Source organism: Polistes canadensis, unplaced genomic scaffold (genome assembly GCF_001313835.1).
Source record: "Polistes canadensis isolate GaletaPanama2010 unplaced genomic scaffold, ASM131383v1 scaffold_129, whole genome shotgun sequence".
Classification (NCBI taxonomy): Eukaryota; Metazoa; Arthropoda; class Insecta; order Hymenoptera; family Vespidae; genus Polistes; species Polistes canadensis.
This window is the reverse complement of record NW_014569676.1, coordinates 306,866-332,451: the sequence shown is the minus strand read 5'-3', so window position 1 is coordinate 332,451 and position 25,586 is coordinate 306,866. Positions and strand designations below refer to the sequence as shown.

The 25,586-nt window shown below is 31.1% G+C and overlaps 2 protein-coding genes across 5 annotated transcripts; one reads left to right on the top strand and one right to left on the bottom strand.

The window, feature by feature from the left end:
- Positions 1-8,217: 8,217 nt before the first annotated feature.
- On the bottom strand, positions 8,218-13,742 carry LOC106788226 (tRNA pseudouridine(38/39) synthase). Of its 4 annotated transcripts, none has more exons than XM_014751305.1 (7): positions 13,388-13,742; positions 13,178-13,311; positions 12,074-12,639; positions 11,675-11,966; positions 11,459-11,595; positions 8,662-8,726; positions 8,218-8,503 (listed from the first exon to the last, which is right to left on the bottom strand). In XM_014751305.1, exons 1-6 carry the CDS (start codon positions 13,463-13,465, stop codon positions 8,662-8,664), a joined length of 1,272 nt encoding a protein of 423 aa, XP_014606791.1. In that variant the 5' UTR covers positions 13,466-13,742; the 3' UTR covers positions 8,218-8,503. The 4 variants fall into 4 exon arrangements, with proteins under 4 accessions (XP_014606791.1, XP_014606792.1, XP_014606793.1 ...); XM_014751307.1 differs by lacking the exons at positions 8,218-8,503; positions 8,662-8,726 and adding an exon at positions 9,673-11,352 and having other exon boundaries at positions 11,675-11,798; positions 11,880-11,966; XM_014751306.1 differs by having other exon boundaries at positions 8,218-8,726.
- Positions 13,743-14,025: 283 nt separating this feature from the next.
- On the top strand, positions 14,026-25,324 carry LOC106788216 (phosphatidylinositol 4-kinase alpha). Its single transcript, XM_014751291.1, has 22 exons — positions 14,026-14,272; positions 15,110-15,503; positions 15,598-16,112; positions 16,203-16,518; positions 18,507-18,761; positions 18,863-19,055; positions 19,135-19,345; positions 19,467-19,721; positions 19,799-20,151; positions 20,250-20,670; positions 20,761-20,868; positions 20,945-21,151; positions 21,235-21,511; positions 21,587-22,079; positions 22,156-22,291; positions 22,379-22,714; positions 22,822-23,109; positions 23,185-23,412; positions 23,496-23,842; positions 23,929-24,205; positions 24,278-24,684; positions 24,769-25,324. The coding sequence occupies exons 1-22, from the start codon at positions 14,183-14,185 to the stop codon at positions 24,992-24,994; spliced, it is 6,333 nt and encodes a 2,110-aa protein (XP_014606777.1). The 5' UTR covers positions 14,026-14,182; the 3' UTR covers positions 24,995-25,324.
- The last annotated feature ends 262 nt before the right edge of the window (positions 25,325-25,586 follow it).

Sequence of the window (25,586 nt, the reverse complement as noted above, 5' to 3'; positions counted from 1 at the left end):
CGAATAGAGTCAGCATATAACTGGCCGGTATGCTGGTGCATTGCGTTTATATAGCGTGGGTCTAATAAGATGTTTCTTAGACGTGATGGAAAGAGAAGAGAGGCAACAAACAGGCCCACGCAAGAAGGGGCACCTCCCTTGGCTTCCACTATATACATATCTTCTTACCTTGTCTCTTAGAAAACCTGGCAGAGATCGGACTTGCGAGAGGGCAAGTCGTGCCTGCCGGTTGCGCTTCTGCAATCAGGTGAGACAGTGGTGGTAGTTTAGGTTGCTGCAGCCACGCCGTACGAGTGAATCTGAACCGGTGAATGGCGATCCTCTTTTTTATTTCAGTTGTCATATAGCGACTCAAAGGAAACTAACCTCTCTGCATGTTGTTCGATCATAGCGTAATATTTGCTTAAGAACCTCTAACGTGGTTGATGATGATGATTAACGAAGAACGACTTTCTCGCAACAACAACAGCACCAACGGCAACGGCAACGGCAACGGCAGTTCCCTTTTTCAATACGAGTAGCACCTTCGTTGGTTTTACTCGACACTTTATCGTCTCGTTAACTTAGGCTTCAAGTTACTATATCAATATATTTGACTAATCCTCATTAGAATCCTAATTTGCATCACAGTATAATATGATATTTTAACGCATCAATGACTGTTCTCTCACGGTATATACGATTATTAGTTGCAGTCACGTTGACGATCAATTGGAGGAAATGTTTTTTTTAAATTATATTGTATTATTGCATTATGAAAAGCAAAGATTAAGCAATAATCTACGACGAGTACACAGTAAACTGACTTAAATGTGCGTTAATCAGTGTTGGGAATGATACAAAAATGAAAAGCTGATCACATAGGTCAGCTTGATTTATTACAATCGGATGGAATATACGTGAAGTATCGTACAAAGGAGTTTGCGATTAATCGAAGCATACAAAATGGCATCTTAGTGATTAACCAAGAAAATCAATTTCATTAATCGCACGTGTTATACGCAGACGCGCCTTGAAATTATTTCTCGATGCTATAAGATCGGATTAAACGATTTTCTTCAGGTCTTACTGATTAAAAAAAAACGCGTAAAGGAAGATCTAAGACATTAAAGCGCACAGTGGAGGTAGCACAAATAATCGCAAATGCCTCGTCTAGCAACTCGCAGAGGTATTTGCAAGCGGTCGCACTTATACATATACGACTTTATATAGAATGCTTTTCTTTGCGTGAACATAGTTATTTTTATGCAACCATCTAATTACTGCAAGTGAAATGTTATAACAGGGGCCAGGGAGGAGTGGGTTTAATGAAAAATAACAAAGACTATTCGATTTGAACGGTAAGATCGATTATTACGTGCACAAATACAAAGTTATCCGACAAAAATTGCAATGCAAATCTGTCGGGTATAGATAAAATGTAATAAATCAAGTAAATAAAATCAATAACACATCGGATAAATATGTTAAATATTTAATAATTGTTTGAAATAAATGTTCGGTTGATCTTACGTCGCGTTTGCATCATTAAATCTCGCTCTTAGTTTCCAGTTCGACCCTTTCCCACACTATATATACTATAGCGCTAGCAAATAGTCTCCAATTCTTCTCTTCTGGAATAATCTCAGATTTTATAAGACTAAAGTCACAAGCTCAGGCGTTGTTGCTCTTGGAAAGGTCAACAATAGAATGCTATACTTACACAAGCGATCCCAAAAAAAGATAAGATGATCGTTACGAGTTTTCAAATGGATCTTCGGTCATCCTCCCTTGTAACGTTTCAACGCGACATTTACACCTATTGTATTAATTCCATTACAATGTATATATACCATAGTAAATTTTAAGTATGATTGATAAGATTTTGATGGTTAGTCTTTGGGTAAGGTCGTGTTTCATAAATCGATATTTGTTCTATTCGAGAATAAAAAATAAATGAGAGTTAGACTATAATCTACACTATACATACATACGATACATATTCCGTATCGTGGGATAATATAATATAATATTTGATAATATCTTCTATAGTAATGACAACAATTATCAAAGTTAAAGGAAGGATTTTTCCATTGGTAGCTTCCAACTGTAAATCAAATTGATCTCGAAGCATTCTGATATTTGCAGGAAGGCCTTCTACGTTTACGCTTGTGGTACATGCAAAAGAAGCGTTCTTTCACGCGGATCAAAGGAGGACTTTAAAGATCAAGGTTCGTTGAAACAGATTCTATCTGATCTCAAAGTGCGTGACATTAACACCTAGCTTCTGGATGGCAAAGCTCTGAAAATCCGGAGAATCTTCGACGTTTAAAGAATCTCTTCTAATGGCGATTGATTTCTTTTATTCGGTTATATAATACGACCGAAAACTTTTCTAACGCATCCATTCGATGCGTCCTCCGTCCTTCCTCGATGCGCGTCTTATTGTCTGGGACGTCGATCGGGACATTCATGACATTTCATTCTCTTCGATCTTAAACTCTAAGTAAGTCGTAGGAACGTTACATGTAATTTGCATAATCCGTTATGTCCAGGGGGTAGGAGGCAAATATTCATTATTATTCTTTACCGCGATAAGTTCAAATAGCGTAAACCCACAAGTGTGTGAGTTTTTTTTTGTTTTACGTTAAACGTACCGCGGATAAATTTGCCGTTAAATTTAATGAATTTTCTTACTTTAATATACCGAAGAATTTTCTCTTCTTCTCTATGGTCTATAATAGCAAATTGCAAAATCAACTTGTAACTTAACTTAACTCGTGTATAAATAAATTAATCGCTATACCGGATAGTAATACGAATAACCTTATTGGTATCTTAACCTTTGTTTTACTATACAAAAGAAATAACCATCGTTGAAATTATTGATAACTATTAACGACAATTTATTAGCTTTTCTTCCCCCCATTTATAATTAGATTCGAATAAGTAATACGAATATATTCATATTTTTTTAGATTTAAATAAAAATCATATTTTTCATGAAGAGAAAATATTTGTTTGAAATGTAGGGAAAGAAAAATGGCGTCTTCGTTAATTGACCTACGATGGCTGCGTTTATTATATATATATATTTTCATTTATTTTCTTTTATTTTCTTTTATTATCTAACGTCGCGAAATTTACGAACGTCCTTATAATCTTATTTCCCATCCTTTCTCTCCCATTGCACCCATTATTCGAAGCGTTCGTGACATTTCGTTCTCGTAACCTTAAAGTCTCCGCTCCAAGATCGTAGTACGTCTCTTGCGTACTGGCCCCTATTATGTAAGTGGTTGGTCTAAATACGAGGAAAAGAGATGCACCGATCCTGAGAAGAGGTGCTCGCCTAGACATTCGAAAGGAACATAAGCTATCCCCCCATGACGATGTGACGTAACACGCGCCGAGTGTGGGTATCTAGAAGCCTTCTTCTTGCTTTCTTGCTTTCAGTCCTTCCTCGCTCACCTTAATTAATATTTGCCCTAATTTCTTAGCACAATTTTTCTACACCTAACGCTAATCAAACATCACACAAGTATCTAACAAATATACAAAATGGTGGTAAAATTTGTATCTAAATTCTTGCATCAATTCATGCATCAATTCATGCATCAATTCATGGCATCATTCTAACGCTATAGAAAATTATTATCAGAAATCTTGACAGAGCATTTTATTATAAATTTCAATATTTTTCGACAATCGCATGGCAAGATTGCAAAACTTATAACATTAAAAGTTTACGCAAAGAAACGCGATATGAGAAATATTTCTCTCATCATTTTTCTTATTACTAATAAGACCAATAATCATTATTTTCTATTTACGATTCTAAGTCACTTCGTAACACCTTTTACAAAATTCATACCAACATTTTCAAGTGTATATACGAATATATTTTATATCGAGCTGGGATATTCTTGCATCATTTTCTAAGGAATCATTTCGTTTAGATGAATATGAAACGTGCACATAAATTACGGCTAATGCGTTTCAAATCATTTACTCCATAGATCATTTCGCTTCGTCATTACCTCTTTTCGCATCTTCCATTTCTACAGTCGTCGAACTCATCGTCAATTTAATCCATTCGTTACCCATACATATGTGCATATATATTCATACAGGTATCTATAGATTCTGAGGTACTCTATGTATACATACGGTACGTATTATTTTCTAACGATTATCCCTTCCGTTATATTTATTTAACAGGAATTTTTGCAATTACGCAAAGTGCGATACAATGAAAATAACGAGTACAAATATACGCGAATATGAAGAAAATTGAATAAAAATTGTTACAGGTGTAGCAGTAAGTAACAACTAATTTTTTTAATAAATTTAATATTTATTTATCTATCTATATCTATTTATCTATAGTTATTCTCATCCGTGTAGGATTATTATTCCCTCGTATAAAGTTTTAGCACGATAGTAATGCTTTTAATGCCCGGCGTTAGATCACGTCGCAAAGTTCTTTATTGCTGATAGCGGGGTGTGAAACAAAGGTCTCTCGCATAGACGTATCAAACGACTCATAAGACTATTCAAACGAATCCATACGTCGTTAGAATACAGATCTGAAATAATGAAACTTGTTTTATTGTTAGAGTGATACAAACTAAATAATAATTAGTTAATTAATAGTGCATAATTTAAGCACTTTCATCAAATCATGGATCCTTTCAACCAATCCATATCCTCCATTAAATTTTGTCTAAACTCACTATAGAATTGATGATAAAATCCTTGTAGGATTATCAAATAAGGAATCAACTGTCTCGGTGATAAAATATAATCCCGTGAATCGGAAAAAAATCGATAGTTCGGTATCGCGTAGGATAGATCTCTCGGAATAATAATGGGATGTGCGATCGCTCGTGTCAATCTCGTTGTAGAAGAATAAATTCGAGAGAGTCTGTATCATATTTTTGAACAGTAAGAGGAAGAGGCCAAGTGGAACGTAGAATTCGCACGGCCGTGCGAATTCAATGGAAGGTTATGAATATCCGATCTTCTCTGTCGAAGTCTGCGTGTCATATAGCCAAGAAACCGCCTTCTTCTAAGCCGACAACACCACGATGCCTTTGTCTGCCGCTTCATGTAACTAGGTATTCCCTCGGTCACGATGAAAGTGAAAACTTCGCTCTGTTCGTAGATGACCTACTCTTTGCCAAGAATCTGGGTGCCCCATCACACCGTGGCATTACGCGCTCTCGGTCGTCATGTGCACTGCTCCTACTACGGAACCACGGTTTCTCTCTATATATAAATATAAACCCTAATTCTGTTCTTAATACGACAGATACGTACGTAAGAATACTTTATTCCGACTTTGTCCTTTTATAATAGCTTTTTTTTTATTCCTATTTCTACGAGCGATTTATTGTTTTTTTTTTACCGAAGAATACGTGTACAAAAATATATTGCATCTATGGAAAAATAGAAGATTGTTTTCCAGTCCTAACCAATCACAGCCCAAAAATAAAATCATGACTTTTCATGTTAGGATTTCCACATTTATCACATAAAGTAAATTATCATTTGAAGAGGAAACAAAAATTCATGTCAACTAAAATTGTTAGTTTTCTTAATGAAACGTTTAATCGGTTATCGTTAAATCGATCGAGTAGTACTACTACTGACAATGAGTAGTAACGAGTCGTGCGATGATTCAGTGCTGTAACACCGATAGCCAGTCGAGCGGGACTCATTATTTCAATCGTAACTCTCCCAAGATGTGTTAAACTACAATCTCGATCATAGTAGCGACGCTTCATTATACGACAGAATAAGATATAAATGTCTTGAAAGAAAATCTTAAAAAGATCTTATCTCGTATAATTAACTTGATAGAAAAAAGTTCGACATTTTGTAACCCCGCCCTGCCCCTCCGCCGCCACCTATTCCTCTCTATCAAATGATTAACTTTTTTTTATGCTAATTAACATTTCGATAAAGATAGATCGTGATAACGCAATACTAATGTATGATACGAATACCTCAGTGCATACCTTCGTCTTTTTCAACGTTACGACAAACTACGGAAACGTTTTGTCAGTACGTTCTCAAGACAGATCACACTCTCCAGCCAACTTCCAGCCGAGACGTGCAATAAATGAGATTTTGCAACGGTTAAGAATGTTAGGATATTATTTATATTTTTCAAATCACCTCCCCTCTCTCAATTACCTTATTAGGTAGTTCCTAAATGTTTTTCTATGTGTACTAGATAAATGAGGAATTTTGCCTCGTTTAACTTTGACCCTCACCTTTGCCTATCTCTCCCTCTCTCTCTCTAAATAAGCATCTTATAAAAGTTACTTTTTGTACCGATGCATGATCTTTTTATTTCTAAAAATAGAAAAATTGAACATTCCTATGTATCCTCCCAAAAGAAGTTTCACTTGAAAATAATATGAATTAAAGGTAAGGATTGTACATAGATCCGTATTAAAGAATGTCTTCTTTACTCGACTTGACCCTCAAAAGTTGAGTAAGAAATTCAAGTCTTTGTCCTCCTACGCATCAACTAACACACGGTATGTAATATGTATATAATATGTATATACTCTGTAGATACTTACACATATTCGTAAATACTGTCTCTATTTTATGGGCTTCGCGCACGAACGAATAACCCACACAGAAAGAAAGAAAGAAAAGGATGATAGTTGCGGTTTACCGAGAAGGACGGGAACCAACCATCATTTAGATCCATACCAACACTTAAGCGAAAAACGTATGGTTTACTCGCAATGCGATATAATCCCCGTCACTTTTCATTCTGACGGGGGGTCGAAATAGAATGACAGTCGGCCGTAATTTCATCGACGTAAAAATCCGGCGAATAACTGTCGAGTTCGTTTGACAGTTTTGTTGACGCATATGTTATGTTTTTTTTTATATAATATGCATATAAATGACGTATTTAAGTAGAAAATTTCGATAAGTTTCATTATCGTTAATCTTATTGTATAAAAAGAAATAAACAAACAAGAAATGATCATGCATCGCAATTTACTTTAGTGACACTAGTCACTATAGTGATTCGTTATATCTGTTACACAAGGATCCTACAGTCGAAAGGTAAAAATTCACCTTGATCCTTTACCGCAATTTCTCAATCCGTGTTAGTAATATTAACTCGATGTGTTTATGTCATTGTTTTGTAACTCTTAACGCATAGAAATGGAGACAAAATTGATCCTCTCAGGTTGATATCCCCCTTAGTGATAGCTAAGCATTTCGAGATCACAATGTGCCATAATATCTTGTAACAGAGTTTTGTATGTAACAAATCGAATGAAATATCTAATTATTCCCATCGCTTATGAAGAAATCAAGGGGAACTCGATTTCGTCATAACGAACAAAGAACGCAACGAACGGGACGTCCGGTAAATTTTTACGAGATCGCATCTGCTATTAATACACAGTGGGATAATGCCGATTGCATAAATAACATGCAAAGTAGTTTCGACACAAACACCAAAGTCCATCTTCTCCTATTCCTTATTAGTTTTTAAGTACAATCATCCAGATGAAATTTCACATTTATCTTGTTAGTAGAAACGCGAAAATGTTTTAATTGTAATTTCGAACGAATTGTTCGATTCATTTCGCCATGGGATTCCTATTTAAAAATAGAAAATATTGAAATATTAATGAAACTTTGTATAATATAAACGATCCTGTATGATGACTCGTTAATCGTGAAAATAACACGCAAAACTGGTCTCTTGTGGATTTTACATTAGTAGCTGTTAATACCTACGGTGTGATTATCGAATCACTATAGACGCATAATCGCGACGTGAAACAATAGAATGCAATTCCAATCGATTCGACCGATTGTAACCTTTAACGAGTAGAAGAACTCGATGTTAATAAAAATTCGTTTACGATCGATTTCATAGAAAGAAATTTTGAAAATGGAAAATAATCATTTCATATAATGCTTCCACAATTAGACGATCATTACCCTTCCCATATTCATTTTTTCAACGAATTTATCTTATCTATTACTTTTATTTGTATAATCAAATCTATGATTTTTTTTAAATAATACGTATTCGTATTGTCTTTATTTATTCTTAACGAGGAATGCTTACTACGATCGATAATTACAACCGCGTACAACGCCTACTAAAACCTGATTGGCATCTCGCAATTTATACACTCTCCTGATGATGCCAGTGATCACAATTATACATATTATACAGAGTCTTTCAAGATAACTATTCCTTATATTTATTGTCAGATATGAAAGAGAATATTTAACACGTTGATCGCTACACAATTTGTATCTTTTGTTGTATTATAATAATTCTAAATTGTCTAATAATAAAATAAAATAAAAACTAATATACCACATGGCCCGATTGAAAGAAGACATGCAAAGTGACACTCGCGTGTCAATTAGAATGGTCAAACGATACATTTGAGTACCTTTTTTATTTTGATCTGTTCTGTTCTCTTTCTTTGTACCATCGATCGGCTTTAGTATGGGAATCTTTCTGCCAATAAAAAAAATACATGTGAATATTAGATTAGAAGCAAGAGTTGGGCATTGCCTGCCATTGTTATTCAACTGCAAATAAGGTTTCAAAAGAGAAAATTTAGCACCCGTCACTGTTTCCACTAATAAGAAGACACCTTTTGCTATAAGCCATACCTATTTTCTTCCCTTGAACATCCCGCGTACTTTTCTCTCGTCGATACTTGATCTGGTCCTGTTAACTGGAAAAAATTGTCGACCGATGAATGTGGATAGGAAACTTGAAATTTTGGTTTGTTAATTAAAATGAAAAACGAAGGGACGTGATTTATTTATTCTTTTATCGGGAAAGAAGTTAAATCTTTCTCTCTTAGTTTTGTAAAATAGTTGGTAGTTTGTACCATTTTTCTGATAATCTTATCGCAAATAGAAACTTCTTCTGACGATCTTAATGACACGACATCTTCTTCGATATTAGAAATGGTGGAATCTAATCTATTCAATAGATCGACGTATGCGAAATTAAAGCGTCGACTCACATTTGCTCTTTTACGCGTAATTTAATATATTTTCATGGTAGAATAATTCCAAGGAAAAAACCATTCAATATCAATTAGCAGACATATAATTTATTATCTGGCGCAAATAATAAGTAATTATGTTATAAGATACGCTATAGATATGACAAGAATATCGATAAACCGTAAAGTAGGATGTATATTATACGTCAGTTCGAATATTAGTTTACTATCGTTAGGACAAAACGTCGCGTTAAACGGGAAAACCATGACCAACAGTCTTAATGAAGCATTTTTTCCTCTATTAATTACGAATTCCATACTCGGATTAATTGTTCTTGAATGGTCAATGAGAAAAATAATTACCTACGTTAACGTTATATATATATTGTGCTTATGGATCGTTTACTTTATCTTTGTCAAATATTTATCGGTCTACGAGAGTTTTAATGGTTTTTATAAGCATGGTCCATCAGTTCTTGTTCTTTATTTCGTTCAATTCACGACAATTGCATCGGTGCTATCTTACCTGTATAATAGCAAAGTACGGTATCTTTTGTAAATTGCAACCCTCTGTAAACGTCATGTAACTTGAAAATCACGCACTTTAAATATATGCATATTTGTGCAGTTTTTTTCTTCTTGTTTTTTTTGTTTTTTCTTTTTTTAGAATCTTGTAAAATGTTTGAAGAAGATGTCCGTGCTCGATGATACTTTAAAAGAGCTTGGTTTTCAAATGGAATATACAAAAATACGGAAATTAATGGTACTCGTCGTTTTGGGATGGCTCATATCATTTATCTTATTAAACATTTGTGACATAACACTATCTTCGAAATACGGTATTATCCAAATTATGGTATTATGCATAACTAATCATTCTCTTCATATCAACACAATTCTGGATCTTACATTCACCATTTTTTTATTGTACGTATACAATATAATAAACGAGAACATAATTCCGTTAATTATTTAACATAATATTTAAATGCAGGTATCAAAAAGATAGATTTCGTAAATTAAATGAATATATAATTGAACGTTGCCAGATTAAAGATCGCTCGAGAAATATGTTTGAAGACCATATGACCAGTACAACATATTGTTCTAATGTAATGAAAACGAATTTGGAGGATTACGACATTTGGATATCAATGTAAAGCAGTGTAAAACTAATATACAAACTAGATTTGCATTAAATTTGTACTATGAATTTCAGTTTAATATGATCTATAAAGAAAATTAATAAAATTGTATTTATTTTTATAAATATTTATCTATGAAATTAATCATTACTTTCATACACAGGCATATTCATCTGGAATTAAGTAGGATTTGTAATAATCTGAATACAATATTTGAAATACCGATGTTATTAGAGATGATATCTTTCTTTATTGCCGGAATAGGCTTAATTGGCGAATTGTATACGACACTTACCGATCCAGGTACTTCGGATTGCAAGATAGCAAATGTCTTTAACATTCTTGTATGGAATTCGTTTTATTTCATAAAATTATTTTCTATTAACTATACATGCGAAATAGTAAAAGTTGAGGTAATTATAAAATATAGAACACTTGATATATATTAAAAAAGAATAAATAAATAGACATAAAATCTATTTAGTTTAATAAATTATTGATAATAACAGGCAAATAGGACACAAATACTTATTCAAAAAGTAATGGATTTTCTTTGTTTAAAGACACGCGCCGAGGTAAGTTATTATCAATTGAAAATATTTTTCTTTATATCTGGTATTTATCGGGTAAAAATTGATAAATATTTTTAAACAACTAAGCTTATTTCCCCGACACTTTTATTATAATATTTAAATTGTATTCTTTTAAGGTTTTTCAATTTATATCCGAAATAAATTATAAACGAGTGAACTTTTCCGCATTTGGTTTTTACGAATACGGTTATAATTTTATTCGTCAGGTATTTCTTCCAGATTAAATTATTATCAAAATATTCGACTTATGGTTATTAAGAAACTTATTAAATAAATCTTTTCTTTATAGTTTTGTGGAGCTACTACAACATTTTTGATAATTTTACTGCAAGTAGAAACTTCCCCTGACATTTTTAATAACACTACATCAATTGTCAATCTTAAAATGTAAAAAATAATATAACAAACAATCTATATTTATCAAGTGTAAAGGAACAAATTTGGCACGTTGAAAATAGATATGATTGTATTTGGCTGAATTATTTTGATTTTAAAGATTATATTCCTTACCAATACATTCGCAATCATTTCGGTATTACGTACTACTTAAATTCATTGATTCTAATTTATGCTTTTTCTCGTAATGTTTTATCTTATTTTCTAAACTTTCTGTAAACATTATTTACATTATCATATTAACATTATGTGCATAAAATATTATATAAAAATTAAAATTATAAAATATTAAATAATAATAGTAATATAAATTACTCACCGCAAGTAATTCTTTCCATTAAAGGTTGATAAACTTTTGAATTCACACCAAGAAGTAAACAATTATCTTGAAATGTTGTATCTGAACAATTTTGAATACTTTCTAAATCCATTAGCATGTCTTTGATCATTGCCGATCTGTTTAAATGAAAATATTAAATGACGACAATATTATAACATATTTTCTTTTAATAATAAAGTGTAAAATATGTCATACTTCACAGCGTTTATTGACCAATCTTTTTGCAAAATTTTTATAACGTTTATAAGATCTTTTTCGTCGTAGAACCATTTGATATTTTCATACTCGGAATGATAAAGATTTAAGGGAATTTCACAAGCTAGATTGTATTGAGGTTTGCAAGGATTGTTATTGATATCAAGTAATTTCAAAATAATTTCTGGTTTTTCTTTTTCTTTACCTACTAATAATAATACTCCCATTAAACAACGTATCTGATGCCAAAGGAAAGCATGACTTGTTATTTTTAATTCGCACATATCGTATCCTATTTAAATAAATATGAAATTAAAAACATTATAAGACCCTTTTAGCATACAATGCCTTATATAATGATTATATAACGAAATATTAAATAAATATAATACTGCATACCCGAATTTTGTGTATAATCATTTTGTTTTACCGAGACTGTAGCATCAATTATTCTTCTTTCAAAGTTGACTACGCCATTAGCAACATCCATTTTACAAATATTACGAAAGTCATGTGATCCTATAGTATATTTAACTGCTTTATTCATAGCGTCGATATTTAATTTTCCTCGAGGAAAAATGTATTTATACGTCCTATTTTTACAATTAAATCTAGCGGAAAAATCACTAGGAACTGGACTCCAAGCTATGCATTTTATATTTTGAGGAAGTAAACGATTTAATATCTTACAATATGGCAATTCATTTTGTAAATCATTTTGCTTCTCGGGTTCCAATTTGCTGCGTATGTCTAAACTAATAACTTGAGAGAAAGCACTGACACCTTTATCTGTTCTACCACAACGATGATAATTTGATTTTTCACGAGACTCTATAAAGCAACTTTTAATTAAAGCAACAAATAAATAATCTTCAACAGTATTACTACTTCCCTCTTGACATATAAAACCATCGTAATCCCAACCTAAGTAGTAAAATTTTAATAAAACATGCCTTTTATGACACCTAAAACCAATTCATTTAATTAAATATTTACAATATTTTTATTCCATTCTATGCAGGATATCCCAGTTTTTTTTTCTCTTTTTATTTTTTTAATTTTACCAACATATTCATATTGCTTCTCTACGCATGGTATTCCAAAGTACTAATAGTGTCAGTTAATACAATGGCCAATGAATTTTTATCTATGGGGAACAGCAAAAAAAAAGTTTATCAAACACAAATTAATATGTGTGAGGAATGAATGCAAAGGATTCATGACACATTAGTTGTAATTAAGGGAAATAAACAAGATCTCAATTCTATTCTCCAATAGATGCCAGTCTCACATTTACAATAACGAACTATATTTTGGAATTTAATTATAATTTGAAGCGACAATTCATTCCTATGTGGTATCGAACAGGAAAGCAATCCATTGTCGTTTCATATTGTTCTTATTTTTATCTATAGAATATGTTAGTAAAATTTTACGGAGGAAAACTGGGACAACTTGCATACATTAATAAAAGTTAAATAAAAGAAATTGGACATCACATACTTTGTAAAATCAAACTGCTTTTTAGTCCCATTAAAACATTTCGTTTGCTCCATTTGTTTAGTCTCATTTTTTCTAAGTATCGTTTGAAGTTGCGCATTGTAAGCTTCTAATCGTAATATTTTATCTATTAATTCCTAAAATGATAAAAAATATTTACCATAAGGTATAACAGGCACAATTTTTGGAAATTTCACAAAAAACAAATTATACCGATTTATCAGAAAGCTCCAATTCTTCTTTAGTAGATAATCTCTTCAATTTTGTTTTCTTCTTAATAACTTTTGCCATAATTACAATTACACATATATATGTCAATCATTAAAAAGTGAGGTTAAATTGTTCTTCTTTTTAGTATTTATATCAACAAACTATTTCATTTATTTCGAGTACACGAACGAAATTAATTAGAATGACAGCTTTCTATTGTCATAATGATTAGAACTATTTTTATTATATGTAATTCCATACATTCTATTACATGTTTTATAACAAAAATACAAAAACTACGAAACCACTGCAATTAGTGAATGCAACTACTGCACCAGCAACTACTGCACCAGCTACTACAGCAGCTCCCTCTGCCTCCTTCGTAACGAGTAGAAAAAGCGCGTAATTCAAATGTGCGATTGTAGAAGAGAAAATAAATGAAAACAAAAAGCGATCTCACCAATCCCTTTTATACATTTCTTTTAAAATGTACGGTAATAATTATTTGTTACATCGTTTACGAAAACTTACATACACGTTCTATTTGCAATTGTCAAAAATAATATTCCAAAGATTTTTGCAACTATTTCAAGTATAAAAGCCCTACTACTTTAATATCTAGGATCTTATTTTTTTTAACGTTATCATGTCACGCTAAGAGAGGCATATACGTCAAAGCAGTCTTACGTCAACTCTTTTCACAGTGCAATAATATTTTGAAATAATGAGTAGGTGAAACTGTTCACTACTATATAATATAAAAAAAAGAAGTATTTTTTAAGTGATTCTCTGTGTAAAATGGTGGCGGACGAGAAATTGTTTTTCTCAAAAGCTGTACAACATTTGGCTAGATGCCTTGCTGCTATTAAACCTACACCGTGGGAAAAGGTAAATTTATTTTGTTAAGACTTTTACAATATTCTTTTATATATATTTTTTTTTAGATATCATTAGATAATATTGAGATGATATTTCCCTAAGAAAAAAAAAGCTTAAACATACAATAAAAAAATTTATATTACAAAAATGTATGTAAAATTTTTGTATTATTTTTATTATATTTAATTACATAAGTATAAATTGAATCTCTATGAATCAATTTTTAATTGAACTTTTATCTTAAAATAATCTTTTTTCTAAGATAATTGTCTATTCATGTAAATTGACACACAATTGAATATTTTAAGCTGTTATTATCTTGTATGACATAATATGAGACAATATTAAAAAATTTGCAAAACACCTACAGTGAGAAGTATAATGCCTGATTACAGTGTGATGTTCATTTTTAGATTTTTCCTTTCTTTCTCATGTTATAATAACCAAGTATGTTTTTATAATCACCGTGTATATATTAAAGATATCATTTAGTGATTCTAACATATTTATGAATACACTTATGAACACGATAAGCAGCAAAAAAAGCAATAAAATGATAGAGGTACCTGATAGAAGAACTGTTATTATTACTTCTTACTGTACACGTTATTATTATGAAGTGATCATATATTTTTTTACAATAAAAAAAATAGTCAGTATACTTATTAGAGAAGTCTAAACAAAAAATCTTTCATATAGCTACATATGAATGAAATTTAAAATGAAATTACCAAAGAATTAAAATTAAAAAGAAATAGTTAAAATTAGCAAGAAATTAAAAATTAGCATATGTAATTAGTTATACTTGTAGATAATTTAATTGAATATTTATTTTCTTTAAAATAGGTAACTCGTTTATTCAAATTATGTCCTCAAGAAACTGCTCAAGGAATATATCGTCTGGATCAACGTGGACAAGATGCAACTATTGCATTGGGAATATATTTTTTGGAATCAGAATTGCAACATCGGGATCGTATTTTACCATATTTTTTACGATTGTTGCGTGGTCTTCCAAAAGCTGTTTGGTTGGACGAAGTTAGAGTTTCACCTAGCGAAAGAGTTCCTGTTGCTGAACGTTTTAGTTTTTGTTTGAATACGTTACTGAGTGATATAGCTGCCAGATGTGAATCAGCTCGTGAGGAAATTATTTCTACACAGATTGAGATATTAGCAGTTTTAACAAATCTGATACGCGGTTATAAAGAACAAAATGGAAATAGGGGTATGCAAGCAAAATGTAAGATTCCTTCAAACAAATGTACTTTCTTATGCATTCATTGTTTACAAAAATATATGTTAATAATTTTATATATTTCTTTTTTTTTTTAAAGTGTCTTTATGCAAATCTTTAGTCCCTGTACTTATTGGACTGGCAAGATCTATGGGTCGTTTCGCATGTACAGATCCACCATTGCTCTGTCGTATCTTTCCACGGCCTGAAACTCCAGTCTCTTTCACAAATACAGAAACACGTTTAACATCGGATAAAAAACAACATAGTTTCTCAAATTTTCGTCCAATTATTCCACGGTCTCTAAGTGGAAATCTAAATCCTTATCCACCAATCGATAATACTCCAGCATTGCTAACGGCTGATTCTGATTATTCGACTATCAAGAGACCATCACTACAATCTTTTTCATCTGTGCCATATGATCCAGTTACATACTTTTTCAGTAGATATGGATCCAGTTTTAATCAATTTCCACAAATGCGGTGTAATGAAAGTCCTGAAAAAAGGGCTGCAATGCAATTTAATGTAGTACATTTACAAAGTGTTCTAGCATTAGCTAAAAAGCTACTTACTAAAGATATTCTTACGTTCCTTGACGAAGAAGCTCAACAAGTTAATATCTTAATGTTATTTTAATAATTTCTAAATTTACACAATAATTATCTTTGTATCATTTGTTATTCTAAATTATTGTTTCAATAGGTTTATAATTCTGGCCAAGTACAAATATTTCCATATCGCACATTCAGCGAAACTATGAATTTAGTTATGGTAGCGGTTTTACGAGAATTATTACAAAATCAACGCGATTTACCTGCTCCATTTACAAGAGATGTACAAGAATTTGTTAAAGGCCTTTTTCTGTCGGGACAGACAGAATTGCAATCTAGACAACACGATGCTAGTGAGCGAGAGGATGTAGATACTAATTTTCGGACAGTAAATAGATTCAAAGTTAACGTTATGGCAAATTCTGCATGCGTTGATCTTCTTGTTTGGGCCATTGGAGATGAAACTGGTATGTAAATAATTGTTTATATATGTCAGCTAATAATAGTAACTAAAGCTGTATAATTTGATTAAATCGTGGAAACCCTAAGTTTTATCCGAGATAACTAGGCGTTTTTGGGAAAGTATATAAAAAGAATTTTATTATATACAAAAACTAGTAGTTTTAGGAAATAACGAGATTATATATGAATTCACAAGAGGCGAGTAGTTTAAGTATGAGATTGAAATTTGATTCGTCTTTAATGTCTGCTATTCTTTTTACAACAATGTTTATACTTATCTGTTCTTATCTCTTCCTGTACTTTAAAAACCAATGTTTGTCGTGCTTTTCTGTCGGATCTAATCTACGGATATATTACCTAGTTGAAGTATGTAATTCTACCTTCTTTCATATTTAAACAGTATAGTTATTTCAGGATTTAGCTAGTCATTTCACAAATAAACGGGTCTCGCAAAATAACGCCAACATATGTATTTATAATTTATAGTAACTACAAAATACTAATAACAGGAATGTATTATAATATTTTGTACACATATGAATGCATGTTTTAAAAAAAAGCATATGTATATTAAAAGCTTTACTGTAAAAAGTAATTTGCATTCAAATGTAATGTGCTTGTGTATATCAGAGATATGCAATCTTTTTATCAAAAGAAAAATGAATCTCTCGCTATTATTATTTGATTGTCCGCATTTGAGTATTCTACTCTTACAGTATTTTTAAATGTTATAATTTAGATTAGCGCAATATACATACAAATCTTTTATTTGTAGACGAAACACAATAAAATCATAGCACGTGACCAAGAAGAAATAAAAGAAAGAATGAAGATAAACCAACTTTGCAAGTCTCTGATGTATATTATTGCACTTTCTTCTTGCTCTAAAGTAAATTTTAATGAATTTTAATATTTTTTATTTATGTGACTTTATTTTAAAATGATCTATCTTTTTTTTCTTAATGTTATATTTTATAATGAGCGCATATCGAACACTTGTAACAAAAGTAACACAACTCGAAAAACGCAATTTTTCAATTATTACTTTGAAAACGTTCCAAAAATATTTCTTTGACTAATTACAAAAATTGTTTTCATTTATTTTTATTATTTGACTGGTAGAGAATAGTCATACAATCTTCATCTACAAGGTTTAATTATGTTTAAAAACACTGAAAAACTGTTTCAAGTTGTATCACTTTCATCGCAAGTATGCGATATGATGATTCATTTAGATTTTCTTATTTCTTATTTTATTGACATTTTAAATAACGTCAACAAATTATAAACTATAAATTATAAGAATTACATCTAGTTTATATATATATATATAAGTTATTGACGAAACTTACAATTAGTTAAATCATTAAAAAAAAAAAAAGTATAATTGTTACCACATAATCAAGCATATATATAGTTATAAAAAATATTGTAAGTAAAACATTATTATACGGTGTTTTTGCAGTGAGCGGGGAGTATGATACATCCGCGCTGTTCGCGGATATCAGTTCTATGCTGCTCGGCGAGGGTATTCTTGTTTACCCCTTTGTGTTACTATTTTATTAACTATTCTATATACATGATAACATTTCATAAACCAGTTTAATATTGACATTCCCTGCCGCATCAATACTATATTGCGGTTCTCCTATTGCCTATTATTTCTGTGTGCAGTATAATCAATTGTTTTATGTGTTCGCATACACGAATATAATATTTCATTGCAATCAAAGAATATTTTTTGATATATTTTATTAAAGTTCATATATAAAAAAATTAATATCAAATAATGCTTGACTAAAAGCATTTTGTGTATTACATTTCATATGATCATTTAAATAATCATTCGAATAATGTTTAGAAAAACATTTTTTATTTAATCTTACACCTATCCTTAAAAATATGTCATATAGAAATGACTAATAGACACTTATAATAAAATATGGTACGAGAAAAATTATTAAAAGGATATTATTACTATTTCTGTTTGCAGGTGCTGATAGTCTATGTGGCCGTCTTGTTGAAAAAATTAACTCCAATCATGGTCCAAAACTTGTATTAGCACACATGCCCTTACTATTAGTATGCTTAGAAGGTTTAGGAAAATTAGCTCAGAAGTTTCCTAATATTGCAAGTACTTCTATATATTATCTTCGTGAATTTCTTATTGTCCCTTCACCTATATTATTAAAATTATATCGTCAACTCAATGAGCGATCTATAAAAGAACATCATTTTAAAGTTACCGGTAAGGAAAATCAAATTTTGAACATAATATTAAATTTCTAATATTTAAATAATTTTTTAAATTATTATGGTTGTTTTTTGGTTATTACTTATTATACAAAGTACAAGGAAAAGAAGTACAAGATTCAAAACAGACAACATCATCCGTTCAAATTGCTTTTGAAAAATTGCGTGATGCAGCAATTGGCAATCTTTGTATAGCTTTGGAAGCAGCACATTCTGTTAATCCAGATTGCGTACCAGCACTAGTGGCTAGTGTATCTAATAGATTATTTGCAGCAGACATATGCGATGGGTATAATTTTTATTCTAATCCGTTTCCATACAATTTTACATATATATATACACACATATATGTAATTGTTTTGTTTCAGAGAATCTGATGAAAAATCAAATAGCGAGCTAATCTCCAAAAATATTGTTATTATGTTAGGACACGTAGCTGTAGCTTTAAAGGATACTCCAAAAACAATGCGTACAATATTCCCATTTTTTCATCAACTTTTTTGTCGCTCACCAAGCGATCTAGACTTCTTGATCGTGGATCAGTTAGGTTGCATGATTATTGCTAAATGTGAAGCACAGGTTTGATTTTAATATAATTTATTTATGTAACATATAATTATATTGATTTTCTTGGAATATTTAATGTTATAAATATATATATAATTAAAAGATTGAATTAAAATATTATTTTTTTAAATAGATTTATGAGGGAATAATGCAAATGTTTTCAATGTCATTGGGATCAAGTACTGCAACTTATGCATCAAACGACGACAGAAAACAATATTGTCATGTCTCTAAGGCAGTAACAAATGCTCTTGCTAACATAGCAGCTAACTTACAAGGCGAAACAGAATTAAATGACTTGCTTCTTCATCTTTTAGAACTTTTTGTTCAATTAGGTCTAGAAGGTAAACGTGCCAGCGATAAAGTCCCAAATAGTATTGCTACAACGGTAATGAACATTAATTGCTACATTTAACTACATTACACTACATATATATAATAATATCTGTTTCATTAATACTGCAGAAGACAACAAATAGTGCTGGAAATTTAGGAGTGCTAATTCCTGTTATTGCCATATTATTGCGACGTTTACCACCAATTAGACATCCACAAAAAAGACTTCTAAAGCTTTTTAAAGATTTCTGGGTCTATTGCGTTGTAATGGGATTTGCTGCTGATCAACAATCGAAAATATGGCCTATTGAGTGGTATGATGGTGTCAAAGAAATAGCTGTTAAATCGCCTTATCTTATTTCACCAACTAGTGCACGTCTTGAAATGAGAGAACTACAGTATACTTCGGCAGTACGCAATGATAGTGTTTCGTTAACTGAACTTCAAGAATTACGTAGCCAAATATTAAAATTAAGTAGTCGGTAAATTTATATTATAGATATACATCATGCATTATTTATTCCTGGATTATATATTTATACGATACGAATTTGATGTATTTGATTTACTTTTCTAATAGGTCCAATGATATATCAGCATATGTAGCAAAATTACAGTTTGCTCAGTGTACGTATTTATTATCAGTATACTGGTTGGAAACTTTAAGGGTTGCAAATAGTCCAGAGCCTAGCTTACATCCAATAATGGAATATTTATGTGATACTGATTTGCAAAAAGATAAAAGTGGTATGTGGCAGTGTATATGTTGCATCGCTGACTCTGTCTTTGTTAGATTTAAAGATGTTATGCAACGCAAACCAAAAGATGAACAACGAGAAAAAGAATTAGAAAATCACGCTCAATTTTTATTAGTATATTTTAATCATGTGCATAAACAAATTAGACGCGTGGCAGATAAATATCTAAGTGCTTTAGTAGATGCATTTCCACACTTATTATGGAATTGTAAAGTATTATGGAGTATGTTAGATATATTACAGGTATCTATCATACAGTATTATTAATGATTATCATTTCAGCATATATAAGTAATGTTATTTAAAAAATTATTTATACTTTTATGTTAACAGATTTTGTCATTTTCTCTACAAATTGATCCAAATGAGGAAACACCTAGTCTGCGTATTCCTAATACACCCTACAGCATTGAACTTATGAATAGCCTTGAAGCAAGAGAGGTATTAATATCATTATAATTCTTTAAATACAATTAAAAAATGGAAAAGCATTCTATAATAAGATGGTATAATGTAGATTATTGTAAAAGACTTTACGGCAAGATGTAAAGGCATAGTACAAGAGGCAATGAAATGGGCTCCACAAGCTACAAGATCACATGTACAAGAATATATAAATCAAATACCATCTTCGGGTATGTGGCATCATTCTGGATTATCTTTAGCAACGGATTCGGTTCTGGAATTTGTAGATTTAACAGTTCCAACAGCTCTTCCATCAAGCGTACGTATTTATTATATCATATTATTATTTTAATAAATGTTAAGTGTTGATTTTTCAAGATTTTTAACATCTATATATTCTAGACAAATTCGTTGGATAAAAGACCTCGTGGTCCTAAAGGTGCAAGTTCATGGCTTTTTTCAATGATGGCAATGCGTTTATGGCATGCCGGTGAAGTAGCAGGTATGGTTGCACTTGCTCGTTCAGAATTTCCGACAAATAAAATGTCAATAGAAGAATCTAGAGTAGCAGTTGTACAACAACTTATTGATGCTGTTTGGCGTGCTTGTCGCGAATCTAATGATCTTCAACACCGTGGTGCTCTTTGGCGTGCTACTGCTCTTTTAATATCTATGCCAGGTATAATTGTTTAATATATATACATGATACGCTATATCATAAACAATTATTATATTTGATTATCTATGTTGTCAGGAATACACAGACGACTTTTGCAAACTGTTGCCTGCTCGCAGGTTGAATTATTTACAAGCGCAGCAATGAATACTGCTGTTGAGTGCTGGCAATGGATTCTTACTGTGCGGCCTGATCTTAAATTGCGTTTTTTACAAGAGATGCTTGTCGCGTGGCAATACACCGTTGATAAGAAAATGGGATTATTTTCTGCTGAAGAAGAAGAAGTCAGTCCATTAGCAGTTTATGAAGGTTGTAAGTTAGAACCTAATCCACCTGATGTAAAACCTCATGATATTTGGATATCATTTATCATGGAATTAATTGAAACTGCAAAATACTGTTGCCAAGAAACGGTGGATATGATAGTGATGTTGCTTCATCGATCATTACCTATGTCTGTTGGTGCATTTGGCGAAGAGCCTACAATAAACCGACATGTGGCTGCAGTAGGAGTCCGTTTTAAATTGTTATCTTGTGGTTTACTTCTCCTTCAAGGTGATATTTTACCAAGGTATTAATATGTTAATCATTAATTTAAAGAAGAAAGAGTAAGAGATAGATTTTAATACGAAATAATTCTATTACAGATCGCTAAGTAAAAATGTTCTGCGAGAACGTGTTTATTCTAATTGTTTAGATTATTTTTGTCGAGAGAGACAAGTACCAACTCAAGAACTCGAACAGCTCCGTGAAGATATAGTTACTCTTATACGTTTTTGGCAGGCACGTGAGAATATAGTGTATAAATGTTAAATGTATTACAAATTGTTATAATTTTTAATTTTCTTTTGTTTTATATTATTTATACAGGTTATGCACAGTGATAAAAAATATTTAATGATGACGGGAAACGAAAATGAATTTGATTTAACAATACAACCTCAAGTATACACAGCAAGTGTACTTGTAACGAGTGAAACTATCAATTCGATAACTGCAACATTAAGTCCAGCTACTAACGATTTTTCAAAAACACCTACCAGTGTGTGGGTTAATGCTATGCCAATGTCGACCAGTAGCAATACATTAAGCAAACGCAGTAATCGAAGTAAACGTGTTGTCAATACCAATGTTTTTGTAAAAGATTATATTAAAAAGCGTAATTTAATTCTTGAATTGTTAGCAGTAGAAATAGAAATGTTACTGGTTAGTCAAAATGTATCAAATATTATTTGTTTTATTAACTCAAATCGTTTATTTGTATTATATTTAAATAATTGAATTATTTTAAATTGTTTCATAAATAATCGTAGGTTTGGCGTAATCCAGGTTGTAGACAAGAATTAATGCTTCCAGGAGAAGCTAATATTGCGGAATGGCGTGCTAAAGGTATGAATGAAAAATGGAGAGAATATACGCGTTTGGCTTGGGAGATTAGTCCAAGTCTCGCTGTATTTATGCCAGTACGTTTAAAGAATTCAGAAATAATTATTAAAGAAATTTGTGGATTGGTGAGACAAAAACCTGTTGCAGTCATGCATATTTCAGAAGCTTTACAATATCTTGTAACTACAGATACTCTTCTTAATGATGTACCTGAAGTAAGCATTGCTTAGTAAAATATAAGTTTCATTTCATAAATATGTTCTATTTATAAATATCATTCTTTTTGGCAGTTGGTTTATATGCTAACATGGGCAAGAGTTTCACCTATTCATGCGTTAGCTTACTTTTCTCGTCAATTTCCACATCATCCAATTTCTGCTCAATATGCAGTACGTGTACTAGACAGTTATCCTGCTGATGCTGTACTTGTTTATATACCACAACTTGTACAGGCAGTTCGCCATGATTCTATGGGTTATGTTACTGAATTTATTAAAAAAATTGCTAAACGTTCTCAGGTAAACATATTTATCTAGAATCTTTAAAAAAGTAATTTAAAGTTTATAAAAATATAATATTAAGAAAGATTTATATATTACAGGTAGTAGCGCATCAGTTAATATGGAATATGCATACAAATATGTATATGGATGAAGAAAAACAAATAAAAGATCCGGTTCTTTTCGATGTCTTGGATTCATTAGTGAAAAATATTCTTAATGCATTATCCGGTCCGGCTAAACAATTTTATGAACGAGAATTTGAATTCTTTGAAAAAATAACTAATATATCTGGTGAAATTAGGCCATATCCTAAAGGTCCTGAACGTAAGGCAGCATGTTTGGAAGCTTTATCAAAAATCAAAGTACAACCTGGCTGTTACTTACCATCTAATCCTGAAGCAATGGTTATTGATATAGATTATAAAAGTGGGACACCTATGCAAAGGTAATATCAAATCAAATATTATTAACAAGATCATTACAGAATAATACATATGTATATCCATAAAATATTTGTTTGAATATTTACAGTGCTGCTAAGGCGCCATTCCTTGCACGTTTCAAAGTTCAAAGGTATGGTATTAATGAGTTAGAAAATATTGCATTAGCGGTGTCAACAAATGGAAAAGTTGAGAGAAAGAAAGATACAGGAAAAGAAACATGGCAAGCTGCCATTTTTAAAGTTGGCGATGATGTAAGACAAGATATGCTCGCATTACAAGTAATTAGTATATTTAAGAATATTTTCCAGAAAGTTGGTCTGAATTTATTTTTGTATCCTTATAGAGTAGTAGCAACAGCACCAGGGGTAAGATTTACTTTATATAGTATTATTATAATCTTTAATAATAGTATAAGTTTATAAACTTGTTCTTTTCAGTGCGGTGTTATTGAATGCGTACCAGATGCAAAATCACGAGATCAATTAGGACGTACAACAGATATTGATATGTATCAATATTTCATTACACGATGCGGTGATGAAACAACAAAAGAATTTCAAACAATTCGACGTAACTTTGTTAGATCGATGGCTGCTTATAGCGTGATTACGTATCTTCTTCAAATAAAAGATCGTCATAATGGAAATATTATGTTAGACAGTCAAGGTCATATAATACATATAGATTTTGGCTTTATGTTTGAAAGTTCTCCTGGAGGAAATCTTGGATTTGAACCTGATATCAAACTTACTGATGAAATGGTACTAGTAATGGGTGGTAAAATGGAAGCTGCACCTTTCCGTTGGTTCATGGAATTATGCGTTCAAGCTTTTCTAGCTGTGAGGTACAATACTTTTATATATAATTCGAAAAATTATTACTTATTTAATTAATTTATCATTATAACATATGAATTATTATTTTGCAGGCCTTATCAAGAAGCAATCATTTCTCTCGTTTCCCTTATGCTCGATACAGGCTTACCATGTTTCCGAGGTCAAACAATAAAATTGTTACGTGGTAGATTTGTCCCAACAGCTACCGATAGAGAAGCTGCTGCTTTTATGCTTAATGTAATTCGTAGCAGCTACCTCAATTTCCGTACGAAAACTTATGATATGATACAGTATTATCAAAATCAGATTCCTTATTAAATTATTATTTAACATACTTTCCATGATATATATTGTACACTGTTTAAAAAAGGATTCAGGTATTAAAAGATATATAGTATTCGTTAACCAAAATAACAAATGAAACGTCAATTTTGTTTATCTATGTCGACGATCTATGTTGTGTCACCTTCTTTAAAAATGTGCTAAGTATAAAATGTATAATATTGTTAAATGTGATATAGTAATTAGGAAAGTGTATAAAAGTATCAATATCATTGTTATTTTCATTTCTGTGTAAATTATAAAACAATTATATTTTATTTAATTGCTAGTAAAATATATGAATTATACGAGAACATTCCGTTACTTATAATCGTGCTGTTAATTGTCGAGTATTTAATTAAATAATATCATTATCATTTAAATCAATTCACTGTAGTAACTTTTAATATTAATTTTTCATACGCTTTGACCTTTGTATGGCTCATTTATGAAATATGCAGTTAAATGTACCATTCAACAATATTTTCTAGATATTTTAGATTGACCAAAGCTGGATGTCGGCATTGAAAAAAGTTAGATAAATAAAACTTGGCCATTATTTTTGCATCAATTAGACTCAATATCAATA